The sequence below is a fragment of the Galleria mellonella genome, unplaced genomic scaffold (genome assembly GCF_026898425.1).
Source record: "Galleria mellonella isolate WM207_F2 unplaced genomic scaffold, CSIRO_AGI_GalMel_v1 utg184, whole genome shotgun sequence".
NCBI classification, from domain to species: domain Eukaryota; kingdom Metazoa; phylum Arthropoda; class Insecta; order Lepidoptera; family Pyralidae; genus Galleria; species Galleria mellonella.
In genome coordinates, this window is record NW_026442025.1 from 9,188,949 (window position 1) to 9,209,114 (window position 20,166).

Consider the following 20,166-nt stretch of genomic DNA (forward strand, 5'->3'; position numbering starts at 1 on the left):
CATCACCAAAGCCTAACTGCAGTTGCCATGCATGGCAAGTATTGACAAAATTCCTCTTAAAGGGAAAGCTTACCGTTAAAGGTTGATATAATAATATGTTTCGGTTTAAGGGACGGGAAATGGCGGTGAAATTAGAGGGTACGAAAAAATAACAAGTTAAGCCATAGGAATAACATCGAATGAGAGGTTACACGCGCATAACAGTGTCCTATGTGTGTACTCATAGTACTGTTCATGTTTATTGCTATGGTTACTACTTTACGTTTACACTAGCTTGCTTACTATTTTAAGTTGCATAAAAAAATTCTAGTTGCCAACTAGAATTATCAGGAAAACTTCCACTCGTTAAGAACTATCTTTGATGAAATTAATTAAAATTGAGTTCTATCAGAGGGAGACTTTGTACAAAAGTCGATTGCTTGGGTACCTCTGTCCCATTCGTGTTTCAACCGTGAAGCAGTTGTGTCTGCATGGCTGTGTTTCGGTTTGAAGGGTGGGATATGGCGTGAATTTACAGGGTACAGAGGAATAACACCTGAGTCCTCAGGAATGGCAACGCATGGGGGGTATCATGGGCGAAACAGTATACTCTGTTATGTCCATGGTACTGCTCATGTCTATAGGCGACGGTTCTCACTTTCCATCAGGTGGACCGTCAGCTTGTTTGCCATTCTAAGTTGTATAAAAAAAACATATTAAGTATTAATGAAATAAAAACTGTGTAACAGCTTCATTCAAATAAAAATTAAATCTGCTTTTGTATCGTAATAAAAACAAAGTAATATATTATCATACTGCGTATTCACCACAGAGATATGTGTTGGAATATTTTTACCTTATATGTAAATGTACAAAGTATCACCATCATTTCAGCCATTACCTATCCAATGCTGAACATAGGCCTCCCACATAGATTGCTATAATATACGGTCATGAGCCACCACTGACCATTTGTGGTCATCGCTCCATCTAGAGGAGGGTCGTCCTACACTGCATTTGCCCGTACTAGGTCGGCACTCAAGAGCCTTTCCATTTCCATCGGTTCTGGGTTCGTCGAGCTATGTGACAAGCCCATTGTCACTTTAGCTTGTTTATCCTTCTATGTACTATGTATAGTGTGTAATATGTAAATTAATATATATGTACAGTTTAATCTAAACGGTTGCATTAATTCCCGTTTCTTATAAATCATAAAAAATAATTATTTTTTATATATTTTAGTGATACTTTGTCGTTTAAAAACGCTTCGATTAGCAAAACAAACAGGAAAAGTATTCGAAAACAAACAATTTTTTTTCAGCACACAAAATAAACAATATTGCCCTTTCATACCTATGAAGTGCAGGACCAAACGACATACATTTGTATTTTTTATATTACAATTTACCAAATTCAAAATTAACACATTTTCACGCTTGGAACCCTGTGTACAGCATTTTCATGCTTGAAACACCGTGTGTATGCTTGGATTAAAACTACACATTCTCATGGTTGAAATCCTGTGTACAGGATTTTCATGCTTGGAACCTTGTGTACATGCTTGTCAAAATTGATATATTCTCATATTTGGAACCCTGTGTACAATATTTTTATGCTTGTAACCCTGTGTACAGCATTTTCATGCTTAGAAACCCGTGTACATGCTTGGATTCAAAATTGACAGATTCTCATGCTTGGAACCCTGTGTACAGCATTTTCATGCTTGGAACCCCGTGTACATGCTTGTATTTAAAATTGACACATTCTCATGCTTGGAACCCTGTATATAGCAATTTCATGCTTGGAACCCTGTGCACATGCTTGGACTCAAAATTGACATATTCTCATGCTTGGAACCCTGTATACAGCAATTTCATGTTTGGAATCCCGTGTACATGATTGGATTCAAAATTGACACATTCTCATATTTGGAACCCTGTGTACAGCATTTTCATGCTTGGAACCGTGTAAATGCTTGGATTCAAAATTGACATATTCTCATGCTTGGAACCCTGTATACAGCAATTTCATGCTTGGCACCCCGTATACATTCTTGGATTCAACATTGGCCCATTCTCATGCTTGGAAACCTGTATGCAGCGTCCCATCGCAACACATCGAGGAAATACAATGTAACTTCACGAGGTACCTTGCATACTACTCATCACAGATAGCTTTACGAGAAACGACTCACATTTAAAAAAAAAAAAAAAAAAAAACTAAGAAACTGAAGGGCAGTCACTGATTAGGTCTTTTTGCACAAAATATTCCACAATAATATTAAATGCGATCATCTTCTTAATAAACTAAAACTCAATATCCTTATACATAATTACTTATAATATGCCTCGCCACCCTATCAACACAACATTCTGTCTTAGCTAATATAAAACCAATTTAGAATTACACCAACCTATTGCTAGAATATATTTCCATTAAAACGAATTTATTGCGAAAATAAAGGACTTTAAGATTTTTCATGATTCATGACATCAAGCATAAACTATTAAATTACATTAAAAGCCTTTACACAATCTAAATACCTTTGTTTTTATTATAGTATTTTTGTAATAAGTACAAATAATTTAAATAATTATAATACATATTTTAATATGTTATATAGCCAAGGCTGAGTACATCTTTAACTGGTCCTTGGGGCCTACATCCGACCATAGATTATTAAGTTTTTTTTCTTTTTTTTCACATTCACGACATTCGATTCATTCATATTATTTGATTTGGTGGTGTCTTTTGAATTTAATTATATTTTGTTAAAATATATGTAATGATGTCCTAAAATTGATTAAGGTATGATGGGACTGACGTGCCAAAAAGGACAAAAATCCCTAAATAAATAAAGATAAAAAAAATCTTTAACTGGTGTGCATATACATATTACTATGTTTATATTGTTTTCTTGTAACGAATTATATATAACACTATCGATGTACTAATAAATAAATAAATTGCTCCGTTTTGCTCCCCTTAATAGTCCTAGTTTTCTAAGGTTCCTTCTTTTATTACAGCATGAATATAATCAGGCTGTACTTAATATACATATATTTCCAATTTCCATTTCTGGTTTACTTTGTGGCGCGTAATACCTATTTAAGTATCAAACGACAGGAAACGAGCCTTATGCATAAGATTAAAGAAATAACGTACAGTAATAAAAATTAATGGTGTCTACCTTTCTCATGAACGCCCCCTTTACAAAGGCTTAGAAAATGGCTTAACTAAATACAAAATGACTACCACCATCACACAGCCCTTACCAAACAACAATGTATTACAGATTAAACATTTAAAAAGTAAAGCTCAACTTTATAGGAAGTAGTTTCAGCGAGTCATTTACTCAGCATTTCAAACCCGTAACGTGTAAGGGGTGAATTACACCAAAAGCTGAACACACCCTTGGCACACACACACACCCAACGCTCCCAGGCCCAGACGGGTCGGCGAGCGTGTTAGCAAAAGTGAGACAGCGATACGGTGTTGCTATGTTAGAAGAGTACAGAACGGTGGTATTGACCTTGCGCGAATGACGTCATCCGCGACCTAGCTGCAGCTTGGTCCTTGTAGCCACGCCGGATTGCGTCCGTGTGGGTGAACCAGACCCTGAAAACTGTAGTGTGTTTACATTTCCACAGCGGATGTGCGTGAGTGCGCGGCGTGTTGTGTTTGTGTGTACGTACACGTTGCGGACGCGTGCAACAGGCGATTGCGTCTGTGTTAGTGACATTGATTTCCCGTCTCCTGTAAAAGCAACAGGCTGCTATTGTTCGTGTTATACATATACGTAGTCTTATTATCGCTGCATAGGTGAGTTAAAAGTTGCTTTAATATTTAATTAAGCATGTGGATTAATATTTTGCTAGCCAAACCGAGAATAGGGCATTATATGAATTATACATGAATATATAATTAGTGTTAATTGTTTTATTATAATGTACTTGATTAATTATTAAATGTGTTGTTAGTAAATTAGTATTTAGGACTGACTCATGTAGTTTCTAATAATAAAGATACGTGAAAAATTTAGAGAAACATATGTAATTTAAATATTAATAATTATCTATCATAGGCCTCTCCCATAAGGTGGACAAAAGCCCACCTTATGGGAGAGGCCTATAGTTCAGCAGTGGACAGTCAATGGTTGTTTTGATGATGACGATGATGTTATATACGTACCTATATACAATTAATATTAAGTTGCTTATGTAAATATTCATTGCAGACTTTTTTCAATTAGTTTAGGTTTATACGAAATTATTTAAGTGTATTTTAATGAATTGGCCGTCTGGTCCCGGCATAGAATAAGCCACTCTTTCTTTTTCCATGTATGTTGTAAGGCGACTAAAGTAGGGCGAGGGATGGGCAGCAGCGTTCCTTATAAACATATCTAAAGCCTAACTGCGGTTGCAAATCCACCTGTCAAGCATGACAACTACTGGCAAGACCCCCCAAAGGGAAGGTTTATGTTCAGCAGTGGATAGTTAAAGGCTGATGTGATGATGATGATGATATTAATAAATATATATTATACTAGTGATCAGACTCGACTTCGCATGGGTAGACAGAGTATTTGAAAATAATATATACCCTACGTTTCCTGTTGATAATGTGGCTGTTTATAGGTGAAGTTTTTTTTTAAATCTATTAAGTAGTTTTTAAGTTTATCCATAATCAACAAACAGACAAACAAATCTTTTCTCTTTATGTCATTAGTAAAGATACGTTTAATTATTTACATACATATGTATGTATATACGTCACGTCTGTTTCCCATTGGGGTAGGCAGAAATATTGAACTAAATTACATAAAAAAATTTCGTCGTATATATATTTAAGTAGCCTTTATTAATAAAATATTATATTTCATCATTTTCTTTATAAGTCCCAATTTACTTACTTAATTAAAAGGAACGAAACAAGAAAATAAGGGATTTTATACATTTTTTCCTGCCAAAGACAATAAAGAGCTACCTCGAGCTCTTTTATCGAAGGGCCTAACTAATTACAAGGCTCGTGTTATAAACGTTATAAACAATTAATTAATTAAAGATTGAATTACTTGTATGGTGAGTTTAAGATACTATTAAAATTATAGATACTGACCTAATAAATATATCGTCATAGTTGTAGAATATTGACGGATCTGACAAATATTACATATAAAGATCCGTCAGTATTCTACGACTATGACGGTACAGTACTATTTTTACATACGACTGTGGCTACATATATATATATATATATATATATATATATATATATATATATATATATATATATATATATATATATATATATATATATATATATATATATATACATATACAACTTAGAATGGCAAACAAGCTGACGACCTGGACGTGGACATAACAGAGTATACTGTTTCGCCCATGATATCTCCCATGCGTTGCCATTCCTGAGGACTCAGGTGTTATTCCTCTGTACCCTGTAAATTCACGCCATATCCCACCCTTCAAATCGAAACACAGCCATGCAAACACAACTGCTTCACGGTTGAAACACGAATGGGACAGAGGTACCCAAGCAAACGACTTTTGTACAAAGTCTCCAGTTTGCCAGTAGTTGCCACGCTTGGCAGGCGGGTTGGCAACCGCAGTTAGGCTTTAAAAATGTTTTAAGATGGACGCTGCTGCCCATCCCTCACCCTCCCTTAGTCGATTCTAACGACACCGACGGGAAAGGAAGGATAGACCACTCCTTCCTTCGTTTTATGCCGGAACCATACGGCAAAGACTTTGCAGAGTTTCGGAATAAACACACGTAAACAAGATATATAGATATATGTAGACAGACAAAATTTCTAAAATTGTTGTTTTGACTTTTATTGTCAAAGTTTCATAATATTAGTAAATGACTGTTTGTTCGCTACTTCGTACACGTGAATTTCAGAAGCAGGAAAAGAAATGAAATGGGCCACATTTAGATATTATATCACAACACACACTAGATTTTAAAATAGACCTTCACGAATACAACTGTGAAAATTGCATCCAATTTGGTGCAGTAGTTTTTGAGTGATAACGGAACAAACAAACAGATTTCTAAAACAATTTTTTTTTTAAATTATTGCTTGGGAATTTATTGATCTTATTAAGACCCCTTATATTAATTTTTCTTAAATATCTCCCTTGTATAGACATTGTCTATTTGGCTACATTAAGTTACCAGTAAGATTAGGAAGAAGAAGAAGACTAGTAAGGAAAGAATGATAGGTACCAGAGGGAGACTTTGTACAAAAGTCGTTTGTTTGGGCACCACTGTCCCATTCTTGTTTCAACCGTGAAGCAATGTGTTTGCAGGGCTGTGTTTCGATTTGAAGAGTGGGATGTGGCAGTGATTTTACAGGGTATAGAGGAATAACACCTGAGTCCTTAGGAATGGCAATGCATGGGGGGTATCATGGGCGGAACAGTATACTCTGTTATGTCCATGATACTGTTCATGTCTACAGGCGACGGTTACTATTTTCCATCAGGTGTAGGCCGTCAGCTTGTTTGCTATTCTAAGTTGCATAAAATAAAGCTGTGAATGATTGTAGCATTGTAGCTTCTTTTTTCTTTTAGCAATACGAAGTTTGTAATAGTCAGTCAGTAAATTCTTATTTGAAAAAAAAAGCAACAGTTGTGTTTCTTGCCCGTTGTTCTCAGCTGAAATTGCAAAAACTGGGCGATAGACTTATAAATAAATGACCATTCGAAAATGTTTATAATTAAGTTTACTTTAATAAAAAATATTCTTATTTTTTTTTTATTTATTTAATGGAGCTACTTCTTAGATATAGAGTATGGATCAAAATCTTTGTTTTTTTTTCTTCTTCTAAAACTTTAGTATATGGGTGGTTTTCAAAGTTTATTAATTGAATGTCGAACTATCAAATTATCAGTGCCTTTTGTTAAAAAAAGATTGTTCAACTTAAATTTCTCTTAATTATTTGTAATTAATCTGTCAAAGTTTTATTTTTTAAAAGAATCGTTGCAAGTGTATGAAATTTAATATTAAAATATATTTTTAAATTAAAATTTTTACTTTATATTTGTTTTCTTTTGTTGTGTTAAACGCCTATTATGTAAAACTTTGTTCTAAGTTTTATCAAAGTCACAGCTATAATGGAACGTTTATTCATTCTTATGTAAGTAATATAATAAAATTGAAACAAGACGATGTCTGTACATCAGAGATATGTAAGTAAAAATAATATCAGGGATCTTAATAAAACCAATAGATGTCTAAACAATAACTTCTAAAAATTTTATCTGTCTGTTTGTTATTAACCATGTTCGCCGCACCATAACTGTTAAATTTCTAGCTTTGACTTCCACGAGACAGCCTTGTCCCTGATGTGGGGGTCATAGTTATATTGTACCATACGCTAACTTTGTTTCAGGAAATAAAGTTTATTATATTTATTATTATATTAAGTTTGTTCTAGCATCATGCAAAAATTATTGCACCAAATTGACTGCAATTTTCACAGTTGTATTTCAGAAGGTCTTGGCCTATAATAGGCCATCCCTTCATTCCTCGTGGGTTTCGTAAGAGGCGACTAAGGAAAGGCAAGGGGTGGGCAGCAGTGTCTGTCTTAAAACATCTCCAGACCCTAATTGCGGTTGTCAATCCACCTGCCAAGCGTAGCAACTACTGGCAAAACCACTCAAGGGAGACCAAACTGATATAACGATGATGATTCCAGAAGGTTTAATTTAAAAACTGGTGTATGTTTTATCATGATACTCTATCTAAATGTGGACTATTTAATTTGTTTTCCTGCTTCTGAAATCCACTTGTACGAAGTAGCGGATAAATAGCCATTTACTAATATTACTCGTATGAAACTTTCCACAATATCGTTAGCAATCGTTAGTAATCATATTTATGCCACTGAGCAGCTTCATGGCTATATTTTGATTTGAACGATGAAATATGCCGTGTGATCCCTGCATAGAATGAAATACTCCATCCTGTTCCCTGAGTGTCGTAAGAGGCGATTAAGGAAACATAACGGTCGAGGGATTGGCAGCAGCGTCTCATTAAAAACATCACCGAAGTCAAACTGCAGTTGCCAATTCGCGTAACCAAACTACTGGCGAAATCCTCCCAATGGTAATCCGTCATAAGGAATGGTCCCGTTCCTTATGACAGTCTCCGAAGGCCTATCTTCAACAGTGGACAGATAACGGCTAATATAATGATAATAATGACGAGATATGATTGTAAAATTATTTGGGTTAGAAATTAGAACATCTGTCTGTAAAATTACCAGAGTTTGAGTGATCTATAGATGTCTTAAGATATTTATGCCATATCCATGCTAATCATAAAAAAATGTCTTATATACATACATATCTGTCACGCCTGTCTCCCATTAGGGTAGGCAGAAACAATAGAACGCCAATTGCTTCGATTCAAACAAACCTCTTTCGCTTCTTCCACATTCATCAATCTTTTCATATACGCTCGCCGGTTACGGGTACTTTTAATTTAATGTCTTCTATTTTGTTTATAGAGTTACATGAAATGGAAAGTAGATAAAAGACAATGCAAGTTGTATTTTTTTGGTCTTCGAAATTTTTGTCTATGGCAATAGTAAAAACATAGGTATAATCTGTAAAAAAAAAAATGTATTTACAATATTTAATTTTGCAAAGTATCGTTCTTTTAGTTTTATGAAATATAAAAGACAATTTTTCTTTGTGTGTTCAATATGTCCCACAGCTATTCATTTCTATAAGCAATGGTTACCATTTTGAATGCGTTGGAGTGAAGAAAATAAAATATCTATACGAGTATATCATATTATTATTTATTTAAAACAAAAATATTTACAAAATTTCTTAATTTTATATCGATAGCTTAACATGCGAATGAAACCTGAAGAAGTTTAGAATAGCTATCGTTTTGCTATATATAGAGACAGTATATATTATCACAACTCGATAACAGCCAGCATGGCTTATTATGTAAGTACATTGTTTTAAAATATTTAAGTACATATTTTAATATTAATATAAAATATTAAATATAGTTTAAAAATTAAATTTGACAGTGGATTGATGAAACTTTGAAAATAAACAAAAATAAAACCACAACTTACAGTAAGCGATGGATATTTGCTAGTACAAACTAAAATTATCTTATTTATTTAAAAAAATAAAGTAAAATAAACTATTTGTATAAAAATATATTGCATCTAATTTATGGCATTATATTTTATTAACTAAAAATTCGTTTACAATTTGCACCGAAATTTCTTTTACAAAAATTTACAAAGTTACAACATGCAATATTATATCATGCATATTTTTATAAATATTAAGAGTTAACATCTGATTTCTAAATTAATCTTTCTTCTTAATCTCATAGAATCTCTTTTTCCGTACTAAATAATACATAACATATTTGAAAAGATTATTAATGTTAATTAGTAATAAAGATAATTACATACAGAAAAGAAAATTGTTCATATTAAACTTTTAAAATAAAATACATGATATTTGTAGAAATGCAATTTTCTTGTGGCGTTTTATTTAAAATGAACAAGAAATTAAAACGAAATTAAAGTAGATACTTAATTAAAAATCTGATATTAATATCTAAAAGTATTTATCAAATTGGAATGCAGAATTAATTAAAAAGTCATTCCGTTTGAAAAATTATATTCACAGATTTTTATCCTCGTATCAAAATAATTTGTAATTATAGCATTTCTACATTTATTACCAAGGTAATTAGATAGGACTCGTGTCACATATGAAATAAACATGAATCTTATAGAGTTTAAATAAATATTTCTCAACTGCGTAAATTATGAGTTAATAAAAAAAAAAAAACATTAATTAGAGTCACGTGTAAGGATGGTATGAAATGTTGAACCTTTGAATTTTAATTATACAAAATACATAACTGATCGATACAATAAATAGGTATTAGTATAGACAGTTTTTATAACAAAAATTTCTCATAACAAATTACGTGGTAGAAACAATCAATATAATCATTTGGCAATTATTCATCGTTTTGAAAGTTTTCCAACTTTATTACTCTTGACGAAAAATTGGATGGAATTTAAGAAGTTTCAGTTTTCATAGACGAATGACGAAACGTTTATTGAGATAATAGTCATAATAAGACAATCTTCAATATAAGGTTTTTAAGCAAGTATTATACTAGTGAAAATGAAGATTTTTCTCAAAGGAATACGAATATAAGTATAAAAAAGACAAGAAATTTCGCGACTACTAACATTTTATTCTTGTTTTTTAAAAAAAATTATATAGAAAGTCTTAACCTGATTAGAATTCTTTTTAGGTTACTTGCTTTAGAAACTTTAGATTTACTTTTAACATATTGTATATATTTTTTAAAGATACCAAATTAAGAACTATGACAGTCATGTTTGTATTTTCAACTAAGTAATTAATTTAATAATTCTTCGTAATATTACTTATGTAAATGTGTAAGTACACATAACAAAAATAGATGAGAAAACTATATTAATTACCAAGTGGGCATTCAACATATGCAACACTAATCAATAACCTATTACGCAGTTGAGAAAATAAAGATACGTAAATATAAGTAGTGTCATTCCAAAACATTAGTTGGCACACCAAGTAATTCACTCATAAAAATACACGAATAATAATAAATAATTAAACAAAATTACCGAGGACTACATTTTACGATGTAAAATGCCCATTTATTATTTAAATTAATTACATAATAATATTTTAAATATGCGCAACAAAAATGAATAAAATAATTCGTTTTTTTTTAATTTAAAACTTTATGTTTCGTAAATACTAATAATAATTTGTATGCTGTATTATTTACATTTTATAAATCAATTACTGTAGTCAATTATAAATTTAATAAAAAATTAAGATACTAGATGAAAATGTTTAAGTAAATAAAAATCTCATTTAAAATTTAAATTATTTTGACATTTTCACATTGATAAGTTTAGAGTATTCTGAATATTAAACATATTGTTATTTTTGAATTAATTAAAGTACATTTGCTGATACATTTTTATACAATTGTGTTTGACTTTAATATTGTATACAATTACAAATATATACAATTCTATTTATTTTTTGTTATATATATTGAAAAAAAAATGTGTATTTTCTATTTGTTAATATGCTAGTAGCATTTTTAATTATTATAAAGTAATCAAAGTGGTATTTAGTGAAAATTTAAGTAATAAAATTTTTGGCACTGTATTGAATTTACCTTAAATTTTTACTATTTGCTTTAAAAATATATGTTTAAGATTTTAGCTATATTCATAAATGACATGAAAATGCTTAAAAATATTTTGATCGCACTATTATGAAAACACTGCTTTGTTTAGAATCATTTGTGCTTAAAATTTAATTATTAAGTAAATAAAATATTAAAATTGTGATTCTGAGTAGAATGTGAAGAAGTAAATTATAAATACAATATCAGATTTAATATCTAGAATTTACAATTGAAACTGACTGTTTTGAAAAAGAAAACATGAAAAAATAAATGTTTGTTTTTACAATTAATTATTACATTCGCTTATTAGCTTTGCTCAATATAACCTATTGTATAAAAAGTATATCTATACAGGTAATAGTTATATATTAAATTTCAAAATCATTTCAAATAGAAATTACACCACGTATTTTTATTATAAAAAAAAATGTTGGTGCTGTATATTATTACACTGTTAAATTTAGATATAAGAGACATATTCACATATATAAAATGAAAATTGAGCTAAATAAACATAATATAATAAATTTACATTACACTGCTAGTATTTTCTCAATTCTGTACTGATAAAAAAAAAATAAAGATGCGTACACTAACACACTCTATAGAAAGGTTAAAATGTTTATCGGGCTCATGCATCAACGCAAAGCTGAGACTGCTGAATCTAGAATTTCGAAATTTACACATAGGTTTTATATATAGCGTAAGGAAACAATAAGAAAGGAATTACTATTATTAAATAAATAACATTTAAGAACTATTTGTCTTTAATTTGTTTTATCATAATCAGTTACATTTAAATGTTTAAATCATTTATATTAATTTACACATTTTTACTTTATTTAAACCTCGATCAATCTGTTTGATCACCAAAGAGACAAGATACGCATTAAAAAAAAAGTTAAATAAATTAACCACTCAATATATATTTTAGCTACTACAAAAGAAAATGTCTTTAACAGATGATTAAGATTTTAATCATCGTATTATGGGAGACAACTTTATTGAACAGGTGACGTTATACGTATGTATTACACGATCTAATTACCAAGGTGGAGCGAGATAGCTGGCAACTCCTTTACACCAGCAAAGATTATTTTATAATGCCTAATTAATTTCTTAAATTAATAAGACTTTAATATTTTTGCATAAGAATTTTTTTAATAATTTTAAAAATAAATAAATAATAAATTTTCGTGTTACCATAGTGTACGCAATCTTTATTTTTTTTATGTAACTTGAAAATTTGGAATGGTAAATTAGATGACGTGCCACTTAATGGAAAGTGGTAACCGTCGCCCATAAAAACGAATAGCACTATGGTCGTCACAGTATATACCGTGACGCTCACGGTACTTCTTATTCATTACCATTCCTGAGGCCTAAGCTCTTGTACCTCTACAGTAGGGGTGCTCAAACTTGAACTGTGCGCGGTCTACCTCAATATTGTTAAACTACGATCGATCGACTCTGAGAAGCTGCAAGTTTTTGTGATGCAGGATTGTCGTCTATGTGGAGAATAACGTGACATATATATTAGTTTTCCGCACAATAGGCATCTTTTTATTCAAGGTCAAGGTCGATTGAGCACCCCTGCTCTAAACTCTAAACTAAGTACTTAACTAGCATTAATAATTACTAAGATATTTACATTAATTGAACTGTATTGACTTTCTTGTTGACTCTTTGAAGAGAATCTTGAATATTCCCTTCAAGAGCACGCTTCGCATCTAACTAAGCCGACTTCATCGCAATTCATGCACTTGAGCGCGACGAATTCAGCTGTAAAATGGTTCCTGTGGAGACTCTTCTTGGAACCGTTGCAAACTCTGCAGGGGAGCAGTCTGAAGCCGCCGCACACTTGGCACGTGTTGCAGGCGTCTGGACTCTGGAAATTGTAATGGTATATTATTTTTTCTCGATGTTCACAACAGATTATTGATGTTCGCTGTGGATTTCTGTATATATTGGTTTGATGGTTGAACGGCCTAATTAGGAGATGGACTGAGAAGAAGAGAGATAGAAGAATATGATTCGGATCTGCGTGTTTTGGCTAGTGTCCTTCTAGATGATCTTCGTCTGTTTTTCAATATACAGGTGTCCTAGATTGAGGAACAGATGATTGGTGTAATTATAAATACATAAATAAATGTTTTTTTTTTATTCAAGTAAACTTAATTATTAGCATTTCTAAATAGTATTTTTTATGAATTTACGATCAACGGAATGTAATTTCATGTGAATGGATAAAATGTGCTTTTTCACAATGTTCATATGTGATAAACTGTCAATAATAAAAATTTTTATTTTTTTTAAAAAGAAAATTAACTACAAAGCTACAATCCATCACGGTATTCTTGAACAGACAAGTCGCTACTAGAAGCGCCCGTTCACGAGTATGATGGATGAGACTGCCATCGTTGTGTTCAATCACACCAATGTGAGCCACTTATATTTATTATTATATCTTTCTTTCATTGCTCTTTAGTTAAATCTGTCGATTATAAAATTAATCAACAAAATCGGTTCATCAATTAAAGTGGGTGTTTCTAAAGAATTAGTTAAAGTATTTTTTTTTCCACCGGAATAGTAGTTTGGGTCACGCGGGTAAAACCGCGAGTAATAGCTAGTCTCTACTAATATAATAAAGAGAAAAGATTTCTTTTTCTGTTCGTAATGGATAAACTTAAAAATATTTATTTGATTTTAAAAATTCTTTCACCTATAGAAAGCTACATTATCAGTGAGCAATATGAGTGACTTATGGTATTTTATTTATTAAAAAAAGTGTGCAAGTTTTTTGACCTCCATTTAAACCATGTGTTCTTTTCATTATGAGCGGAGCTCTTACTTTTTTGATTTTCACCTATCATCTCTCTTGCCACGCCAGCTTGATACGCATGACACCTACTTTCATCGTTCAATGTTCGTCGTCGTATCAAGTGTCCTAACATTTTTTCTTTTCTGACCTCAATAGTTTTTATAATTTGATTAAAAAAAACCATGCGTAGCCGGGGTGGGTCACCAGTTAATAAATTAGTATGGATGACCAACACCCAAATCGATTGCGCCATCACAACGCCCCCGGCTACGCAAACAAATCCGTTGTAACTGACGGGTGCGCCGACGCTAATATACTTGTATTTTGTTGCTATGTACAAACTTTGAGACGACACGACTCAATAAGCAGAGTGCTAAGTGAGGGATTCAGTTTGCAAACTTGACACGTTTGTTGTTTAACTAGACGTTCCCCGCGGCTTTCCACTCGTGTATCAATATATGAAGTATCAGTATGTTAAGTTAGAATACCGTATACCAAATTTCATTCAAATTTATTCGTCTGTTTAAGCGTAAGTGAGTAATAAAAAAATAAATATATTTTTTTTAACGTGCAATTGTGGTTGTACTTTTTTTTATACAACTTAGAATGGTAAACAAGCTGACGGCCCACCTGATAGAAAGACATGAGCAGTACCATGGAAATAACAGAGTATACTGTTTCACCCATGATACCCCCCATGCGTTGCCATTCCTGAGGACTCAGGTGTTATTCCTCTGTACCCAGTACATTCACGCCATATCTCACCCTTCAAACCGAAACACAGCCATGCAAACACAACTGTATATGTGTACTGTATACACATACAGTACATTTAAACGGGTACACATACACATGTGTACCCGTTTGTATTTTGTTAAGACAAGGATTGGCTGAAAATCAGCGCGCAGTTATACACGCAGCACTGGTACTCTCATAGCTGCTGCATCAGCTGAGCTAGTTTCTTTTGTCTAATATGAGACACTTCTTATATATGATATAACTGTATTTTTTTCTGGAAATAAATATATTCTATTCTCTTCTAAATATCTTTACAAACTTTTGCATATATAATAAAAAAGTAGGACTATAATATTCCTCGGAATTTTCCGGGTGATTAAAATTTATGTCAAGTATCCTGTGTGTTTGACTACTGTTGCCAACTAGCCTGTCAGGAGGGGTAGGAATTGTTAGTAATGGGGAGGTTAGTCCCCATCGTTATCAATATACCTTATCAGATCGACCTCCACGCGGTTCCCCCTGGAAACCATCGTGACTAATTTATCGTTAAATTCTTCACGATGGGCTAACTGACCTGCCTTTTTATACTCACCAATCATCTCTCACTGGTGCCCCGCTAGTGTATACCGATAGCGCAGGCGGGGTTACCATTCCATTATCATTCATAAAAAAACCAGCTTGTCAAGCATGGCAACTATTGGCAACACTGATGAGGCCATATGATGATGATGATTCTATGTGTACAAGATATATTTATGTATAAACCGAATTTCATTTAAATTGTAATAATAAACATTCAAATCTTAATAATATATTAAATAGTAACTAGACGACGTCTATTTATTATTATTATTTCAGTCATTAACTGTCCACTGCTGGACATAAGCCTTCCCCACAAATGGAGTTTTGCCAGTAGTGGCCACGCTTGGCAGGCGGGTTGGTAATCGCAGTTAGGATTTTACAGATTTTTCAAGAGGGACGCTGCTGCCTATCCCTCGACCTCTCTTAGTCGCCTCTTATAACACCCACGGGAAAGGAAGGGGTGGCCTATTCTATGCCGGGGCCCCTACGGCGACAACGTCTATATATGGGAGTTATTTAGAAAAATAATATATGAGGAGTCTTAATAAGAACAATAATAGCCAAAACAACATTTTGTCTTATGTTTGTTTTGATATCACGCAAAATGTACTGCACTAAATCTGATATGGTTTTCACAGTTATATCCCTGATGACTTAACTCAAAAACTGGTATATATTTTATAATTACGTTAAAGTGAATGCTGTGAATACCTATAATAGGCATGTGCATTAATATTGTATTGTATTTAATGTTGTTATACCTATATGTTATAATGCAATATGCTGTTGGTGTTCCTTAAATAAATAAATAAATATCATGACATGCCACCTGGAAGTAGCTTCTTTTATTAGTTTTATACTTTGAAATCCACATGTACGCAGTAGCAGGCAAATCTAGTATGCAAATAAACACGAAATTCTTTTGATGTTACGTTTTATGTAACAAATTTCTCTCGGTGAGATATGTCAATAAATAATTTTAAAGAAACTTTCACATTTATAATACCTAGCAGTATCCCGTGGCTTTGCTTATGTTAGTTGATATTATTAATACAGTTTTATTAATTTGTATCTTAGTATAATTTGTACTATTCGAGGTAAGGTTACTAGTGACTTGTAATTCAGGGTTTTTTAATGGATGATAATGGAATGGTAGCCATGCAGGGGAACCAGTGAAGGATGATAAGTGAGGATGAAGTAGGTCAGTTAGACCATCGTGACGAATTCAACAAGAATTGTTCACGATGTTTTCCAGGGGGAACCACGTGAAGGTCAAGCTAATAAGGCATGTTGCTTGTAATGGGGCTGTCAAACTCCATTGCTAACAATCCCTTCCCCCCTGTAATACAGGGTTAACACCTACAAATAATATTGTTAAAGTATACTGTATGTTACAAATAATATTGTTAAAAAAAAATATACTGTATTTTTTTGTTATAGGTAGTAAGTTCGATGTTAATATGATTGTGATGAAAATAATAATACGTTTAATGTGAACAAAAACTGTGCTTTTATACAATTGGTCTTATTTTTTTTTTCATGAGAAATCTTCAAAATTTTTAGTTATTATCATTCCAAAAATTCTTCAACTATTTCAGTATGATTATGTAATAAATATCCAATTTTTTTATGCAATTTAGATAGAACAAACAAGCTGACAGTCCACCTGATGGAAATCGGAAACCGTCGCCTATAGACATGAACAGTACCATGGACAAAACAGAGTATATTGTTAGGCCATTATACTCCCAAATGTTTAAACATTGAAATATAAATATTTATAATGAGAAGTTATCTTTGTCCTTCTGAGTATATTACACATATGTTATTTCCATAAAGACTGGTCGACCCTCTAAGGCGTCAAGAGGTTACAATTATAAAATAAACAAACTCACTTTTAAATTTATAGTAAGTAAATAAGTATTAAGTAAGTATTATAAGAATCTTTTGTACTTATATTTTCGTCGGTTATCATGGCTGTTACTTTAGGTATTAACTAACTGCAAATAAAAAGAGTTTCTTAATATGACTGTTTTTTTAGTAAATTTAAAATGGCGGAGGTTTTATTTCGCCTTTTGTAATGTTAAGGCAAACCTATAAAGTATGATAATTACATACATACATACAAGTATGTGTCACGTGTTTCCTGTTAGGGTAAATGAAAACAATCCACCCCTGAGACGATAATTCTAATGGCGAAATGTATTTTATGGAGTAAGTAGATTTTTCAACCGTCTTCAAAAAAGGAGGAAATTCTCAATTTGGTTGTAAAGTTTTATTTGTTACCTCATAACTGCGTATAAGTATAACATATTCATTTCATCTATTTTTTTTGCTGATTTGGTAAATTATATTTATCTAAAAGAATATTGTTGCAGATTCAATTTAATATGAAGCTGAAGAAGAATAAGCTCTTTTCATTATTGCGCGTACTGGCCACATATACTTTTTTACTATTAAAAATGTAATGCATTCTGTCGATTCTATTCAAATTTAGTAAAATGGATGTTGAAAACATAATATGTATTTTATTTATCTTGTCGTCCTTATATAATAGTTTAGCCGCATTTCGCAGTTTTCAACAAATATACTTTTATATTAGTCCTATTGAAATTTTAACAAAATTTATTTAGAAGTGCAGATTTTTTTTATACAACTTAGAATGGCAAAAAGCTGACGGTACCTCTGTCTCATTCGTATTTCTACCGTGAAGTAGTTGTGTTTGCATGGCTGTGTTTCGGTTTGAAGGGTGGGATATGGCGTGAATTTACAGGGTACAGAGGAATAACACCTGAGTCCTCAGGAATAGCAACGCATGTGGGGTATCATGGGTGAAACAGTATACTCTGTTATGCCCATGGTACTGCTCATGTACATAGGTTACCACTTACCATGAGGTGGGCCGTCAGCTTGTTTGCCATTCTAAGTTGTATAAAAAAAAATCTAGTAGGGGGTTGTCTTACACTGTATTTGCTTGTACGGGGTCACCACTCAAGAACTTTTCTTTCAATTATTGGTATATTCTCTTGAACAATCATCGACATCAAATACTGGCAATAAAATACAAAAAAAATAATATCTCTCAAAGAAAAAATTCATTTGTGAATTTTTATATAATCAAGTACAAAGTTATTTACCTGGTATGGTTTGAGCATTTTCCGCAATTCGCCGCTCTCGTTCAATTTTTCCACTGTGTCCGCGTCCTGAAAGAAAAATATTTATTTATTTAGTTTTTTTTTATTAAATAATCAAACGATTTCAATTTTCTATCGTTCGTATAATGAAATATAAAGTTTACGAGAAAAATTTACATTACGACTTCCGTACGTTTAAGTTTTCGTTTTATTACTCTACGGTTAAAGAAAAAAGGTTGTTACATTTATTTATGACTAGCGTCCTGGTTTCATCCGGGTACAGAGAAGATTTTACTCACTCACAATTTAGCTTTTTATCGTTGAATTTTTTGAGGTTATTGATTATAAACAAAACATCTTTTCCATTTGTAATATAAATTTAAACTAGACTTTATTCAATAAAAATTTGATTCATTTATATTATTATTGTAAAGAGAAAAGATTTAATATTTTTTACATGTTTAATTATTTGTTTGCAATGGATAAACTTAAAAACTACTTAACGGATTTTAAAAATTCTTTCATTTATAGAAAGCTAAATTATTAGTAAACAATTAAAACTATATATTATAAAAAAAACTGAGAATTCTACGTAAATTACAATAAAGTAACAAAAAGTATTAAAAATTTTCTTATTAAAGTTAATATAAAATATTAATATATACTTCAATCTATCTAGCTATGTGAATCCGGAGTGGATCGTCAGTATATCGTAATATTAAAATCTTGCGATATCGTGCCGTGTCGTATCACGATAAATTATAAAAGCACCGAAAGCCAAACAAGACCGTTTCTTATTTTGTAGTACTGAAAATTCAATATCGTATAACGACGTGATTCTAACAAATAGTACGAAGCAAGAAAACACGTGAAATGAAACAAGATAAGAATTTAATAGAAAACCATGTGAGAAAATACTGGAGGTGTTATTGTTATGGCGTTTTCACTATTTGTTCGATTCCGTCATATTTACATTACTAGGAAATGGACGTTCCATTGTAAGCATTACAATCGTATAAAGAATACTTCGGTTATCTAAACCAATATAATAAAAGGAAAGATTTTATTGTTTAAAGTTACGTTAGTACACAACATATTTTACTGGGAAGGAAAGGGATTGTTAGTAATGGAAACTGAGAATCCCATTGCTAACAATATACCCAACCAGATCGACCTCCTCGCGGTTCTCCATGGAAACTATCATGGTTAATTCCTGATGAATTCATCATGATGGGCTAACTGGCCTGTTTTCATTCTCATCTATCACCCTTCACTGGTGCTTCGCCAGCGTATCCCGTTAGCGCAGACGGAGTTACCGTTACCATACCATTTTTACCCATAAAAAAAAAAACATATTTTACTATAATAAAATATATAGACAACAGTATACTTGTAGATCCATATTCCGAAACGGCAAAATCATTGATTGCTTTATTTTTGTATCGATGGTTTCCTCCATTATAATATGTGAAATAATTAATTAAGGTATGATGGGGCTGATTCTTGGGGATATCCTTACAGGATAAAAGTCTTGAAATAAAGAAGATAAAAAGAAGGTTTAATGTATTGGCATTCAGACTTCAGTTATGATTTTGCATATCAATCATTGGATTTAGCTACAAGTATAGGTAC

At 31.9% G+C, this 20,166-nt stretch overlaps 1 protein-coding gene across 1 annotated transcript in view; it reads right to left on the reverse strand.

Annotated features, from left to right (window-relative positions):
• Positions 1-8,805: 8,805 nt before the first annotated feature.
• LOC113511996 (glutaredoxin domain-containing cysteine-rich protein CG31559-like) overlaps positions 8,806-20,166 on the reverse strand; it is a 118,730-nt gene continuing 107,369 nt past the window's right edge. The window contains exons 5-6 of the mRNA XM_026895741.3: positions 18,538-18,603; positions 8,806-13,147 (exon numbers count right to left, since the gene is read on the reverse strand). Coding sequence (XP_026751542.2) covers positions 12,971-13,147; positions 18,538-18,603 — 243 coding nt within the window. The 3' untranslated portion in view covers positions 8,806-12,970. The remainder of the gene's footprint in view (positions 13,148-18,537; positions 18,604-20,166) is intronic.